This window comes from Acomys minous (assembly GCF_964271855.1).
Source record: "Acomys minous genome assembly, chromosome: 12".
NCBI lineage: Eukaryota > Metazoa > Chordata > Mammalia > Rodentia > Muridae > Acomys > Acomys minous.
In genome coordinates, this window is record NC_140493.1 from 36,861,069 (window position 1) to 36,878,312 (window position 17,244).

At 39.9% G+C, this 17,244-nt stretch overlaps 1 protein-coding gene across 3 annotated transcripts in view; it reads left to right on the plus strand.

Moving 5' to 3' along the window:
• The window catches only part of COL14A1 (collagen type XIV alpha 1 chain), a 197,165-nt gene that overhangs the window by 50,268 nt on the left and 129,653 nt on the right, over positions 1-17,244 (plus strand). For all 3 annotated transcript variants that reach the window (XM_084747900.1, XM_084747901.1, XM_084747902.1), the window contains exons 6-9: positions 3,772-3,927; positions 4,792-4,911; positions 7,582-7,746; positions 13,787-13,948. In XM_084747900.1, coding sequence (XP_084604026.1) covers positions 3,772-3,927; positions 4,792-4,911; positions 7,582-7,746; positions 13,787-13,948 — 603 coding nt within the window. The remainder of the gene's footprint in view (positions 1-3,771; positions 3,928-4,791; positions 4,912-7,581; positions 7,747-13,786; positions 13,949-17,244) is intronic.

Consider the following 17,244-nt stretch of genomic DNA (forward strand, 5'->3'; position numbering starts at 1 on the left):
AACAAATAAGCAAACAAACAAACAAACAAAAAAAAAAAAAGAAAAGAAAAGAAAAGAAAAACAAAGTTATCTCTTCCATGATACAACCAGAGCCATTGCCTACTTGTAAAAGCTTCTAAAAATTACTTATCTGTTTTTTTAAGGATTTTATTTCACATTGTCTGGGGAACCTTGAATATAACCCCACAGGAGTCTGTAGCCACAGTTTTCCTTTGGATGCATCAGATAATGAATTATCTGATTTTTTTTCTAGTGGCATAAAAACTAATTTAAAAGTCATTAAATGAATCCTGGATCCTGATGAAATGATTATGAGCGTTTTCTTGGTCATTTATGGTGGTTGACAGCTATAACCACATAACTAGAAAGCCTGAGGCAAGAGGATCACTGAAATTTGGGGGTATATGGGGAGACTATCTCAAACAAACAAACCGAATGATAAGACAAAGTGATACATTACAACCAGGAAGGAACATGCAACAGAGGAAAACAAGACACATTAGTTTCAAGCGTAAAGAACTAGGGGCAGACATTTTAAAAGACAAGAAATGATGGCCAATAAGTGAACAAAGCAATATTTAACCATTTTAGTGGCCCAAATAAGATCAGAGTAAAATATAATGGGTGCTCCTTCCACTGGCAAAAATTAATCGGTGGATTGTCACTTAAAGGATTGCCCTAAAGATGGAAACATACCAAACCATGCACGGAAGCACATGTTGAGACTGGAGAACAGTGGAGGAACGCAGCTCCTGACATGCGTGTAGATACTCCCCGTGCTCACAAACCGCAAGACTCAGCATAATAATGATAGCCATTCTTCTGAAGCTGATCTGCAGGTTTAATTTTTATCCCCAATAAAACCTAGTCGACACATGTCCTGATTTGCCCCAAATCCCAGTGACCATCTCGACTCAGGCTTCCTAGTCATGTGGCTGTAGGTGTCAACCACCATGCATGGCTTTTTCTTTAAGGTGTTTTTGTTCATGTGAACGACATTCCAAACTTTAGTATCATTTCAGTCATCGGTTATTTGGGCTTATAATCAATTTTATATTATAGTTGGGAGTAGCATGAGATGAGACGAGTTCTTGAAGCATAATAAGCATAATAAGATAACGACTTCCCCAGATTAAGTTTAAAAAAAAAAAAACCTAAGGAAATTCTTTTCCACGATTCGTGGCGGTATCTGGGTTGGCCTTGAGTTAGTCAGGCTGAGTCTCAAATGCAAAGCTGGTATCTTTCCCTCTATTAAATTAGGAGAATTTAAGGTAAAAAATGTAACTAGTAGCTCTGGATTGAGTTGTACTCTTGAGCTTCCATAATGAAGGCTGGAGTATTCCATTGCCAAGTACATTTTCCCCGTCTGGTAAAACGATCTGGGTCTTCCATGCCTATTTATGTCTGGAAAAAACAATCAAGCTCCTTTAAGCAAATGTGGTATGGTAGATGCAAAGAAAATTTTCTTTAACTGCTTGTCTCTTTTGCCAGCCACAGTAGTTCGGCTGTCTTTTTTTTTTTTTTTTAATGATAAAAGCTTTTTATATTTTCAGTTTTTGAAAATTGCATACACATATATGATCAGTCCTGGTTATATCCATCCCCCTCTCTCTCCTGTTCCCACCCTTCCTGATACATTTATGTCCCTGATTTATTATTTTTTTTAGGTCATAACCCATTGAATCCAATTGATGCTGCCCATCTGCACATAGTGTAGTGTCACACACTGGGGCATAGACAAATATAAATGGCCATTCAGAAAGAAGTGGCTCTACCTCCCCCTGCAGCTGTCAGCCAACTGTCAGTAATTCCTCAGGTAGAGGTGGTGTCAGGGACCCCTCCCGACTCCGTGCTGCGATTTCTTACTGGCTTGATCATGTGCAGGCAGGCATACCTGCTGTTAGTTCATGTGTAGAGCTGTCATGGCATTTCCAGAAGACAGCACTTCACAGCACGCATCTCCATCTGTTGGCTCTCACATCCTCTCTGTACCTCTCTTCCATGGTCTTCCCTGAGCCTTGGAGAGGGTGGGCCAATGACATATTTCATCTGTGGCCGAGCACTCGTAGTCGTTTATTCTCAGCACTTTGAATTGTCACGCATTTCTGCATTAGCTACTCTCCACTGCCATAAGTAGCTTTTCTGACCAAGGTTGAGAGCAGCACAGATCCATAATTATAAACATGAATATTTCAAAGGCAGTTTGACTACATGACAGTTTAGCAAAACACCATAGAGTCTTTCCCAGGGTTGATGCCTTCCCTAACCGGGGGTTTGGACCATGCTTATACTACTAGGCACAAATTCCCTCCTTTGCAGCAAATCTCAGACTTAATCAAAATAGCATCTGGAACTTCCCCAACCCCAACCCCCATCTTGCCATTGCTACATCTGTGAACACATCTTCCCTGATGGATATATTATTTTTCTGCATTTTTGTTTTCAATATACAAATTATATTTCAGAAATTGTTATGTTGTCATTTTAATGTTAAGACATGAGCCAAGTAGAATTGGTCTGGCAAAAAAGTAAAAAAGCGCGCGCGCACACACACACACACACACACACACACACACACACACACACACACACAGAGTCAGTTCTACTTTAGTATGAAAATCCAGCAAAAGCAAACAGTTATGGGAAGGGTAAATTGTAGTCTGAAGCAATGCCATTTAAAATACTAAAAATGCCATAATATGTGTCTATGTGTATATATATATATTTTTTTTTTCAAGATAGGGTTTCTCTGTGTAGCATTGGCATTCTGGACTTTCTTTCTAGACCAGGCTGCAAACCCACAGATATCTACCTGCCTCTGCCTCTCTGAGTGCTGGGATTACAGGCATGTGCCACTGTGCCCATCTTGCCATAATACTTTTAAGGATTTATAAAGTATGTTGAGAGTATTCCACTGTCTTGGCTCTGTGTGAACAGCAGTGGCTTTCAACTCATCACCCATAGACTTGTGCTACCTTAGGCATCCATCTGTGTGATCAAGACAGGTTTCCTTTCCTCTTCTGCAGCATCCCTGCAATGGGTGGGCACCATCCATGATGGTCAGGCACTTGTGGTGCCATGTCAACAACTTGCTGTCCTTTATGGACAATTACATGAAGCACTCTCTGAACTATTGATAAAACCAGTTACTTAGCTGATCTTTAGGGGCAAAAATCTTATTGTCACATAGACAAAATAAGAAAAGCAGCAGCAACAACATGAAATAGACTGGGAGAAGTCCTTTGAACCCTTATTTTCTTTTTCCAACTGAGCATCTTATTTAATTAGAGATCTCTGTACCATTTTTAGATTGATCACCTAGCGTTGGCTTATCCAACATAGGCTTATCAGGGCAGGAGGGCGGCCTATTTTATTTCCTGGCCACCTGCCTGCCCCAGGAAGATGACCCTTACTGATATTGTTGAGACATTTCCTGGAAAGATTCTGCAGGCTGAAGCCCAAGGGTGGAAGATTTTGTACAGACACCACTTTCTAAAGCACACAGCAGGATGAGTTGCCAGGTTGGCCCAAACCTGACAGCACTTTGCTAACTATTTCCAGAGCCCTCGAGTCTGCTGCCAACCATTACTACAGATTTTTCCTTGGAAGAATGCAGTTAAAGGAAGGAGTTATTAAAAAAAAAAAAAGATGGCAGCTTTGATGGGAACTTTATTGTATTCTTAGCACTAAGTTATCTGAACACTGAAGTCGACTCCCACTTTTAAAAGTTCTGACAGTAACACATGTGTTTTTGTGGTTTGCACTTTGCAGAAGTAAAATTCTTCTGTGAGACTCCAGCCATTGCTGACATCGTCATCTTGGTGGATGGGTCATGGAGTATTGGGAGATTCAACTTCAGGCTGGTGCGGAATTTTTTGGAAAACCTGGTCACAGCGTTCAACGTGGGCTCAGAGAAGACACGGATTGGTACAACTTATGGATCATAGGAGCTAGTTACTATTGCAAAATTTCTGGGAAGCTTCTTAAGAAATTCAGAAACCCTTTACAAAGCTGCGTCCAAAGTTATAGGATCAATTCCCCTGGTGTTCCAGAAAGCACATGTGCAGATCAATACATATGTCTTCTGAACAATTTTATATTATACCTACTAAGTTCCTGATGCTATCATTCACTTGACTGTTGAACACATTTATTCTCTGGAAACTCACTCTCCCCTTTACTACTGACGAGGATGAAGCTTTAGAACAGAGCTTGCATAATAATTTATCAGGAAAAAAAATTTATCATGCAGCCACCTGTATGTAAAAGAAGTAGCCAAGTCCAGAGAAATGTTGAATTAAAAAGGTGGAAATGATATTTTGTCAATCTCTTTGTCAAGTTAATTCTAGTTAAGATAAAAAGAAAAAATACTCTTATGAATCTTTGTGCCATAGTCTAAGCAATACGATAATATATTTTCTGTAAAAGGTTTTATAGTTGTAACTTCTAAGTAGTCATTAAGGAGTATCATTCCCTTTAAGAATAAAATGACAACAAATAAATCTAGACTTTTTATCTACACATGGCCAACCTTTTTGCATTTAAAGGCCAAATACCTTATTGTTTGATAACTCCTAAATAACTAGAAAGTATGTTAACTCCCTCCACTCCCAGGTACACCCAGCAAGACTCCTTTAGCTGATGCCAGGGCTTCTCTTTGAAAACACGCAGCCAGGCAAAGAAAAGAATGTTAGACAGATGAGGCCCTTAGTCATCCCACTTTCTTGTGTAGTTGTGAGATCCTGAGTAGAGTGTAACTTCTTCAGGTACTTTCTCTCTCTTCTTTCGCAGGTTTGGCACAGTACAGTGGGGACCCCAGAATAGAGTGGCATTTGAATGCCTTTACCACAAAAGATGAAGTGATTGATGCTGTCCGAAGCCTTCCTTACAAAGGAGGAAATACTCTGACAGGTATGTTTTCTTCAATGTACATTCTTAGCTAAACATCTTGCTGAAGGACAACTGTATCACCATATTTTTCTCCTTGTAAAGAGTAGACAATGTTTTGTTTTCCTCTTCTTCTTCTTCTTCTTTTTCTTCTTCTTCTTCTTCTTTTTCTTCTTCTTCTTCTTCTTCTTCTTCTTCTTCTTCTTCTTCTTCTTCTTCTTCTTCTTCTTCTTCTTCTTCCTTTTCTCCTCCTCCTCTTTCTCCCACATAACATTAAAAGGTCTTAGATGGCCTTTTTTTTTTTATCATATTAAGACTTAATCCAATCTAAACCAAACGTATAATGATTTTATACTTAAATTCTGAGGAATGTTGGTAGAAAGACATTAAAAAAAATCTTTGTTTTCTAAGCAAGTAGAAAACTTGATGTGTTCAGTAAAATACTGCAATTCACAGTGTACAGTAGTCTGAAGCCAGGTGTTGCAGGCAGCGTTTATTGGCATTGTGTAGTATGATGCCACACACAGTGCAGTGTGCATGTTATGTTTCCAGCAATAAGGCTGCACTGATCTTTGTGTGATGGAGCATGGGCGAGTGCAGCCAAAGCCACCTCAATTCATTGCTTATCTATCTATCTATCTATCTATCTATCTATCTATCTATCTATCTATCTACCTACCTATCTATCTATCTTTTTTATTATCTATTTATCATCTATCTATCTTTATTTGAGGCAATGTCTTACTGTGTAGTCCTGGATGGCATGGAACTCTCTGTGTAGGTTAGGATGGCCTCCTACTCACAGAAATCCCCCTGGTCGCTCTCTCTCTCCCCAGTGTTGTGGTTTATGGTGTGCATCATCATGTCCAGCTCATTGCATATTGATTTTGAATTAATTTTTAGTCCACTGTAATTCAGTAACATTTAACTGTTGCCAGATTGCTTGCCAGCCTCATGACCAAAGATATATAGGGGTTCATGTGACCCATAGTTTGAGAGGATTGACTCTAGAAGAAATTGAAGCCATCATGGAAGCCAGTAGCTGTCACCAGTTGCATAGTGCTTGCCACCCTTGTGGCCCATCGTATCCATTTCTTGAGACAAAGCTTAGCTATGTAGAATAGACAGGGTTTTAATCAACAGCCTTCTGCCTCTGCTTCCTGAATGCTAGGATTCTGAATGTGCATCATCACACTCAATGCTATCTTATTTTTAATTAGTACTTTTTCTTTGCCCTTATTTGAGACTTCAGTTACTAATTATCATGTAAATATTTGAAGACTTTTGACCCACTAGTATTTTTTGATAACGGAGTAATGTAACAATATTTACATTAAATTTATCTGTGGCATGAACATAAGTGTAGATGTGATTTATTTTTTTAGCGTACTAATGAGCTTAATGGGTAGAGTAGGCAATATGCAGTAACCAAGGAGCAATACAAGGAGAAAGATGGAAACCCAATTAAAAGACCCGAAAGAAATGCTAGCCGTAGGAGAGGAACAAAAACCAAATAAACACCCACTATAAAACAAATGAGGAACATATTTGGCGGACTTAGTAGGCTGGCCATGACTCATGGAGAATCTCAAAGCTCAATGAGCTCCATAACAGAAAAGAAGGAGGAAAAAAGCCAACATCAGAAATGTAAGGACTGTAGAACAGCCAGATAGACACAGGTGATAACAAGAATACCGAAGAGAAAGGAAAATGATGAAATGATGAGGGCATAATTCTTGAAACAATGATGGCCGAGAATTTTCCCCAAATTCATGTCAGGCACTAAGTTCTCTAGATTCCAACTTCCTTTTTTTTTTTTTTTTTTTTTTTTTGTGCTGGGTATTGAACCCAAGACCTTCTGCAGGCAAAACAAGGGCTCTACCACTGAACCACACCTCCAGTACTATCTGAACAGATTCCTTACCAATCTGAGGCTTACTTTATTGGAATTGTTAATACCCATGAAAAAAATTATTAAACGCAGAAGAAATATTGCATGTTGTAAAACTTTTCTTTCCAAGTAAAAATTGTTTCAAAAGGCAGTAGCTGGGTCTTAGAACTCAGTCTGGCATGTAGACCATTGTCTGGCTCAGTGAAGCCGTGTGTGAGGTTCTAGAATCAACCCTTATTCTTGGCCCCCAAGTTAAGTAAGTGAATAAATAAGATCAATGAGAGGAAAAGGGAGAGCGTTATCATCTACCTAGTGCTTGACATTTAGCAAGACTCCAGCAGATGTTTGTTGAGTGAATTGGTGGTCTAAAAGACTGTTTGTAATAAAGAAACCTATTGTTTTGTATATTAATTTTAAGAGAAGAAAAATAAATAAAAGATTTCTTAAATAGTGTTGTCAGAGACAAAAATGTTTATTAAAGATTCATCCAAGAGAAATATATTTATTATTCCAATAAATAAAAATGTATCATTCTAGAGTAACTCTGCTGATATTTTTGTTTTCCCTTCTCTGAAGAAAAGAAGTCCAAGGAAGAATGCAGAATGTGTTATCATCTATGTTGTATAACCTGGTGCAATAGCTCACTCTTTTGTACTTCCTTTATTCCAGTGGATTTGGCTTTTTCATTAGGCCTTTCCAGATTGCTGTGAAAGTGAAAGCTCACATCTCACTCACCATGGGGATATGCTTTCCAACTAGCAGGCTTTCATTAGAGATGTTCGGTTTGTCTTTCTTTCTCTCAGGTCTTGCTTTGAACTTCATTTTTGAGAATAGCTTTAAACCAGAAGCAGGATCGAGGAGTGGGGTTTCCAAGATTGGCATTTTAATCACAGATGGAAAATCCCAAGATGACATCATCCCACCATCTAGAAACCTCCGTGAGTCTGGAGTAGAGCTGTTTGCCATAGGTATGTATGTATATGTGCATTCGTTTTCTTTTTACAAAGTTATATTTGTTTATTGCTTATTCATTTGGTGTGTGAGAATGGAAGTGTGTGTGTGTGTGTGTGTGTGTGTGTGTGTGTGTGTGTGTATGTGTGTAGAGGGAAACTTCTGGGGGTCAGTTCTCTACCACCATCACGTAAGTCCCAAGAAAGTGCACTCCCATAATATCAGCATTAGGGAGGCAGAGTCAAGTGAATATCTGAGTTCGAGGCCAGTCTGGTCTACACAGTGAGTTCTAGGGTGACCAGGTCTACACAGAGAAACCCTGTCTCAGAGAGGGGTAGGGAGAGGAATGGGAGGGAGGGAGTCAGAGAGTCAGAGACACAGAGACAGAGACAGACACACGGAGAGACACTCAATGGGTTTGTTGGGAAATGCCTTTCCCCATCTAACCAATGCTGGTTGTTTTGAAGACAGGTCTGGTTAGTGGCTGAGGTTGGTCTTGATCTTGTTATACTGTCTCAGCTTGAGTCCTGGGATTGCGGGTGCCAACACAGTCAGCTGCAGTATGTTGCTATGTGTCTCTAATGGTCCAGTTTTCATTGTGGATGTAGGTACATTCCACTGAATGCAACACGTACTGTTCTGAAAGCCAGAGTGCTGAGCACTCTCTGTATCAGGCTTGCCATCTGAGTCTGGCTTCCTTGCATTTAAAATAAGAGTGATCCTGTCACGTACGCCACAGTGTTTGGGGTTCTAAGACAAAAACTGAGCATAAGACGCTTGAAAAAGCATATACTGACATGCTAAAGTTAGATTCACATTTGTTTTCATTTAATTAGTCATGGCTTGCTCTTCAGAGTCAGTTTATAGCCGTCTCTTTGCTAGTTGTACAAGAAGAAACCATTTCCCACACATTCAAGGAATTAAGACTCCTGCAGCTATTAAAGACGTGCAGTGTTGCTGACTTGAATCAAACACCCCCAAAGCTATCATTTTATGAAAAAGGATATATACAACAGACCCAGAATAATTACAAAATATTTACATGATAAGCTTTGCCTTTGATTAAAATGTTTACAATTTCTCTGGCAAGAGGAAGCTCTTCTATTTAGTAGAAAGCAATGAACTTTGGCAGAAAAAAAAATCTTGAATCTCAAGGGCCTCGAAATGTCAAAGTTATAGCAAACCCCTCCACAGGGCTCTGAAGCCCTTGAAGTCCTTTGTACTGAGTGGCCCACTTACTTATATTTTACACAGTTAATTATTCAGTTGTCAATCTTTAGTTTCACTTGAGATGTCTGGGGATGGTGGCACATGTCTGTAATCCCAGCGCTCGAGAGGCAGAGGCAGGCGGATCCCTGTGATTTGGAGGCCAGCCTCGTCTACAAAGTGAGTCCAGGTCAGCCAGGGCTACACACAGAAATTCTGTCTCGACAAACAAAAATCAAAAACAAAAACAAAAAAGAAAAGAACATACTTTAGTCTTTTCATGACCTCTGTAAGACAGTTTCCCAGAAGAATTGGATATTTCCAGGTCCTGTAGAGGTCAGAAATGATACAGTGTGTGCAATACTGAAACCGACTCCAGGTTCCTAATGTAATCCTAATTAGTTAGGATTTCTATTTCTGTGAAGACATGCCATGACCATGCCAATTCAGGGGTCTAGTCCATTGTCCTCATGGTGGGAAGCATGGCAGCATACAGGCAGACATGGTGCTGGAGAGGGAGCTGAGAGTGCTACATCTGGATTCTCAAGCATCACGAAGGAAGAGTTGGGCCTATGTTGAGCTTCTGAAACCTCAAAGCCCACCCCCAGAGAAAGCCACACCTCCTCCAACAAAGCCACACCTCCTCCAACAAAGCCACACCTCCTCCAACAAAGCCACACCTCCTCCAACAAAGCCACACCTCCTCTAATAGTGACATTCCCTATGGGCCTATAGGGGCCATTTTTTTCAAACCACCACATCTACTAAATTGAAGTAGCTAGGAGAAGGTGTCTTGCAAGCCTCACTTTAAATCCAGATCAGGGCCGGGCAGTGGTGGCCCATGCCTTTAATCCCAGCCCTTGGGAGGCAGAGGCAGATGGAGCGCAGTGAATTCAAGGCCACGCTGGTCTACAAAGCAAGTCCAGGACAGACAAGGCTACACAGAGAAACCCTGTCTCAAAACAAAACAAAACAAAACAAAAAACCCAAACAAAACAAACAAACAAACAAACAAACAAACAAAACACCCAGATCAGGCCAGATATAGCAGTGTATGCCTTTAATTGCAGCACACGGGAGGTAAAGGCAGGCCAGGCTCTGTAAGTTAGATGCCAGCCTGGTCCACACAGAGAGTTCTATGCTAGCCAGGCATGTTTGTGAGACTGTACTTGGAAAACATTTTTCAGGGTTGAGAGCCACAGACAGACCCAGCAGAGTGTCCCCTCTCGTGTGCTGATGTGTTTCTCTTGCTTAGAGAAAAATCTTAAAGGAGTCCTTGTTTATACATTTTATTTCACTCTTATTTTATATATTAGAGTAGTTTTCTGATTAGTTGCTTTTTTAAAAGACCTATTTCTTTTTGTTTCTTATAAAGGGAAACAATTAGTTGGGGTTAGTTTACAGATTCAGGGGTTTAGTTCACTGTCTTCGTGGTGGGAGACATGGCATTGTGCAGGCAGACATGGTGCTGGAGAAGGAGCCGAGAGTGCTAATCATGATCTACAGGCGGCAGTGAGAGAACTTTTTTTTTTTTGTCTTTTTTTTTTTTTTTTTTTTTTTTTGAGACTGGGCTTCTCTGTGTAGTTCTTGAATTCACTCCGTATACCAGACTGGCCTTGAATGCAGAGTTCCACCCCAAGAGACAGACACACGTCCTTCACACCTCTGGAGTTTCACTCCACAGTGCTGGACCTAAAGGCGTACGCTACCACCACAGGCATAGGGTATATTCCTTTATATTTATTTTACTTTTTGTTTTTTGAGACAGGGTTTCTCTGTGTATCCTTGCCTATCCTGGGCTTGCTTTGTATACTAGGCGGGCTTCAAACTCACAGCAATCCACCTGCCTCTGCCTCCCGAGTGCTGGGATTAAAGGCCTGCACCACCATGCCCAGCTTGATATATTTCTTATCAGTGTTTCTCTGACAATAGTTGCAGACACTGTTGATACTGTGTTCTTCCCTTCTTTTCCTACTCCCTGTAATTCCTCTGAAAACTGAGGCACTGGAGGGTGAGATTGTACCTTTATTGTTCCTACTCAATACCCTACCTGGTCCTTGACATTTTCCGAGTGACCTGGTGGTCCAAAATATTTCAAAGAAGGCACTCTCACTCTCAGTATTGAAAATAAAGACGTGCATAAAAGGTGTATCTAAGAGAAGCACATTATTTTTGTTCAACTAAGCAGAGGGTATTGTCTTGAACTGTACAACTGCCACCTATATTTTTTCATTCATAGAAGTGAGAATAAAAGGACCCAAGAGAAACATTAGAAATTCATCGTCTTCTAACTTTGCTTGATATCTTTTTTATCCTTGTTATTTTGCATGCATGTGCGTGAGGAGGGCAAGGTGAGTGTTCTATCACAGTGGTGTGTAGGAACCGTCTCATAGGAGTCTTCAAAAGCCAGCTATGCACATCGCATCCCTCACCTGCATCTTTGGACCTTTCATAGGTGTTTGATATTAGTCATAGGCGTCTATACTGTGGATAAGGATAAGCACTGGAAATGAGCACAGGAGGATGACTGCTACGTATTTAGCGACATACTTTCGTAACCCAGAAAAGCAGCAAAGCACGTGATCGTCTTGGTCCTGGGAGTTGACTTCAGTTGCTTGTACTAGGCACTAACATTTATCACTCTGAAGCTGAACAGTGCATCTTTCAGAGCTGCCAAGAAGAGAGAAAATGGCCTATAACCCACCCTTAGACTCGCTGCTTGGATTGTGGCTTAGAGAATGCTTTATTCAAGAATTGCTAGCTTCACTGTGTGCCAGGCATTGTGGTGCATTCTGGGATACAAGGATGAGTGGAGCAAAACTCCTGACTCCACAGATTCCTTCCAAGTCGTCATCACCATTTCCTTCATTTTCCATGCAGTTGCAACAGTCAAGCCATTTTATTCATAAAAATGGGGAAGCAAAGCAAGACGGGAGGGGAGAGAGACAGAATCTGTCCTAGCATATGCTACCAAGCGTAGACGTGCATGGCGTGAGAAAACATTCTCTTCACGAAGATCTTTGCTTCACTCAGTGTTATATTGACTCAGCTGTGTATTGGAGAAATCCTCTGGGCAAGAAACATCAGATTCATATTTCTTTACGTCTTTCATCCAGTAAAAAAAAAAAAAAGCCTCAGCCGAAGAGTTAAACTAATGGGGGATTATCTTGTGTGTTCATCCTGCATTTTATGTGTGTGTTAATAATCCTTAGAGGAGTGTTTCAGCAACTTAGTGAATTCATCCAGATGTTATTCAGACTGCAAGTGATCGGTATTCTTTATCTTAAGCCTCCTAATGCGCATAATTCAGGGGCTATTAAAGCTTTGCTACATAGTATGTGGAGTGTGCTGGCGTAATTGGCCAGTCAGGCACGTAAGAAATCACCTGTGCTGCTGCAGGCCATCTCTCTAGCGTGTCTCTAAAGTGCCTCTTTTTAATACCCTCAGACGACTGACATCACAGGGATTTCTAAAGAAGTCCTCCTTGTTTGCTGACTCTTGAGAAGAGACCCTAGCCGTGTGTCCCTCCTTTTCTGTCTCCACCTTCCTTGGCTCTATGTGATGCTCCATCTGAGAGGCAGTGTGGTGTAGTGGAATCGCAGCAGTACGCCTTCTAGTCCTGTATCCTGCAGACAAGCTCACTAACTCTGCATGTGTTACTGTTAAGAAACTGATGACCATGAGCACTGTAGTGCTTGGGGCAGAGTAAGCATACTACATTAAGCATCCGCAGCCACTGCCTTTTGTCCTGCTATTTTGGACTACCCTTCAGACACTCAGCATTCTGCCTGACCTCCAGTAAAGGCTATGGAGGCAACAGAGCTTCCTTATTTATAAAAGATTACAGATCTCAATGGGCAGTAAATTGTGTTTGAGCCCATTAAAAATATTTTTACCCAGATTTCCCTCTGGTTTAGTATTGTATAGAAGTACTGCTGAGATTTTAAGCAAGTTTTCAAATATAAATAAACTTATTTTTGCAGAAGTTTAAACCTGAAGATTGATGGTGCTGGTTTAGTTATTTCTGATTCTGCAATATTTGTGCAAGACAGAAGTTATATCAAAATTATTTTCCTGTCGGGGTGTGCTGAGCAAAATCACCACCAAATTACTTAGGAAACAATTCATATGAAACATCTCCTTTTTCCTTCTCCCTCTGCCCTTTCTTTCTTTCTTTCTTTCTTTCTTCTTTTTCTTCAGTTTTCTTTTTCTTTTCTTTTTGAGATGGGAGTCTCAGGATGTAGCACTACGTGACTATTTCAGTATGTAGACCAAGCTGGCCTTGGATTTACAGAGATCTCCTTGCCTTTGCTTCTCAAGTTCTGGGATTAGAGATGTGTGCCCCCACAGTCTGCTACATCTTTTTGTAATTAAAAAATTCAAATCAACAAATGCCATGTATTCAGTATTTTCCCCCAAATCCTACTACCCTGCTTTTTCTTTCCCCTTCTCCTTTTGTGAGTCTCCTTTTTTCCTTTAGAAAGTTTAGTTTGTACTTTTGTGCATTTACAAACAAGATTTTATATATGTACCTAAAATCTCGGACAATGAGAAAAAAAAATCATTATTTGCCTTTCAGGGATTGGCTTAATAAGATTATCTCCATTTGCATCTGTTTTCTATAAATGAAATAACTTCATCCTTCTCTGTGACTGAAAAATTCTGGTGTATGTATTTCACATCACATTTTCTTCATCTACTTCAGTATCATTGACACATAATTCGATCTAACCATCAAGTTGAGGGTGCTCTGAGTGTGGTAAAGACTGGTTGGGTTAACTAAGTCCTCTGTAGTTGCTCTTTCCCATGAGCCATCAGCATCACCATCCTCCCTGTTCTCCTTTATGGCAGGGGTTAAAAATGCTGACCTGAACGAGCTGCAGGAGATTGCCTCTGAGCCAGACAGCACTCATGTGTACAATGTTGCTGAGTTCGACTTGATGCACACAGTGGTGGAGAGCCTGACCAGGACCGTGTGCTCCAGAGTGGAAGAGCAAGACAAGGAGATTAAAGGTAAGAGAGGACACAGAGACCCGAGGGATGTGGGTGCTACAACGTGCCCAGCTCTGCCATGATCTTCACAGGTCTATAAACACACACACACACACACACAGACACACACACAGACACACACAGACACACACACAGACACACACAGACACACACAGACACACACAGACACACACACACACACACACACACACACACACACACACACACCTATGACTGTGGACACAGGTCTTCCACTGTGGACACTGAACTATAAATGAGAGAAAAACATGTCCAGAGGTTTAACATGCTTATAGGTCTTTTACAATGCACATAAGTGAATCTTGCTGGGCACAGGTTTATGAGGGACTACAAAAGTTCCCATCTTTTTCAAGTTGACGTTCTTAATATTCTATTTTCTTTCTGGTGCCCGAGTCATCAGCCAAAAAGGGTCATACACATTGGCAGCCTTGTGAGGGTAAGAGACACGCGCTTTGACTAGTCAGGGATTTTCAATGAAGTGCTAATGTTTACACCATTCCAGTTTTCAAGTCAAATGCCTAATTTTGAGATAATTTTGCTGTCACATAAGTTGTAAGGAACAGTACACAAAGAACTAGTGTCTTCTTTCCCAGCTTTAACCTGAAGCCAGCACCTTGCAGAACCACCCGAACACCAGCATGCTATGAGCAGCAATAGACTCGGTATGAAAAACACTTCCATCACAGGAATGCTCCTGCTGCAGTTCACACTCGCCCTTGCATCCTTCTGTCACCCTCTTGCTGAACCTGAAAGCCACTAGAGTATTATCCAGTATTTAGCCTTTGGGGATTGGACTTTTTTCATGCCGAATAATTCCCTGGAGATTTATCGACACTGTATGCATATCAATAGGTCTTTTGTTTCACTGGTATGGATGTGTCACTGTTTAAGTATTTGCATGTTCTGGATTCTTTCCAGTTTGGGGATGCTATGATAAAGCCGTTGTGAATAATTGTTTATTGATTTTTGTGTAAATGTAGGTTTTAATTTCTCTGGAATAGTGCCCAGGAATGCAGTGACTGAACAGTATCTTAGGTCCACGGTTAATTTAATTTAGTTTTCATTAAGAAACCACTAGAGTATTTCCAGAGTCTAGAATTTTATGTTCCAAGTGGCAGCACGTGAGTGATCCAGTTCCTTTGCGTTGACATCAATTTTGATTTTCTTTCTGGTTTTTATTTCAGCCATTCAAGAATGTTTTATAGTCATACAGTATTGTGGATTTGGATTTTCATTTCTCTCATGGCTAGTAATATTGAACTTTTCCTTTGCTTGTCTTTTCCTCTGTGTGTCCTCTGGGATGAAACACCTCTGAAGGCAAATCTATAACAGACATGAGGCACTTTCTAGTTGTGGTGTGTTTTGTGATATGTGCTACCATCAGTTAGGTCTAAGTCTGTAGATTTATTTATTTATTTATTTATTTATTGGTAGTTTAAATCTGTAAACTTTATTTTCCCCTTTCAAAAACCTATTTATTTCGTGTTTTGGTTGACAGATTATTAGGATTATTAGATACACTCCATATATACCTTATTTTGTAGGATTTAAATTAACAATTAGTAAAAATGTAATTATAAGAAAGCATCTGCAATATTAAGGTGGCAATAAGAATGCAAATCTTGTGCATAATCTCAGGCTCTTTGGCCTATTCCCTTAGGTCACCTTGTCTAATTTTAATTTAGTGTAACTATATAGTAAGTATGTAAGTTGTGTTGACTTGCGTTCTCTCATTGTTGTTAATACTATTACTACTACTGCTGCCACTGCTGCTACTGCTACTACTACTTTACAAGTTTATTTATGGCCGGGCGGTGGTGGCACACACCTTTAATCCCAGAATTCAGGAGGCAGAGGCAGGCGGATCGCTATGAGTTTGAGGCCAGCCTGGTCTACAAAGTTAGTCCAGGACAGCCAAGGCTACACAGAGACACCCTGTCTCAACAAACAAACACAAACAAGTGCGCCCAAAATCAAAGCCAAAACAATATTTATTTATTTGTGCATGTGTGTACCATGACTTGTATGTAGAGGTCAGATGACAGTCTGATTTTGTACATGCCACTCACCAATATTGGGAAGTTGATTCTCTCCTTGTCTCCCATCTTATTGAGGCCATGCCTTGCTTGTCACTGCTGTAGTGCTACTTGAGGCTGACTGGGAGACACCTTCCAGTCTATTCTGCTATCTCCAGAGGCCTCTCCCTGTAGGAATGCTGGGATTGCCGATGGGTACCAGCACATCCTTGCGTCTGGGGAGCTAGCCTGGGTAGCAGACTTGTGAAGCTACCACTTTTGCTCAAGAATAGCCTCTAGTTATTCTTTCTAAGTTATTTAAAAACTTTCTGTTTTGTTATTATTTCATTAAATATTAGGATACCTTTATTCTATAAACATTTTACTAGGGTATTGGGAGGAAATGCATATATAAACTGTCAGTTACCAAATATCTACTTGGTAAAAGAGTCACTTTCAGTTTGTTGGCAGCATCCAGCTTTGAATGAATATCTGTCCATACAGTTGGATATGATTTAATTTTTTCATTATCATTTTATAGTTTTCAGGACCTATGAGTCATAATTGCTTATTTACTATAAAGATTTTGTTAGAATTGTACAAATTATTTAATTTCATATGAATGATTTTGATTGAAATTGTAACTTCAGTATCTACATGTTTATTTCTTATAAATAGAAATGAATTTGATTTTTGCATATTTATCTTATATTTTACATATATGAGTTGAAATTACTAATTAGTTTAGGTGTTTTCTTCTGGATTTAAGAAATATTATATAAAAATCATGTACTTTACAAATAGAAATATTTTTTCTTTCTTTTTGATTTTTCCAACTTTTACTTCATTTTCTTGCCATTCTGTATTTGCTATAATTTCCCATACTAAGTTGCATGTAGCTATTGCATAGGAATATTGCTGCCTTATTCCTTACTGTAGAAAGAATATTTCGATTTTCAAGAAATTAATCTGTTTCATAAATGTTGTAGAACTGTGTAGAGTTCGTCACACTCTATTGTTATTCTTTGGATGTCTGTAGAATCTATAGCTGTGCTTCTCAACCTGGGGGTCAAACAGCGGTTTCACCATCAGAAAACAGATATAAAACATTATTTATAACAGTAGCAAAATTACAGTTACGATGTAGCAGTAAAAATAATTTTATGGTTGGTGGTCACCACCACATGAGGAACTGTATTAAGAGGTTGCAGCATTAGGCCTAGAATCACTCGTCTATACTAATAGCCTTCTGTTTCTTCCCTG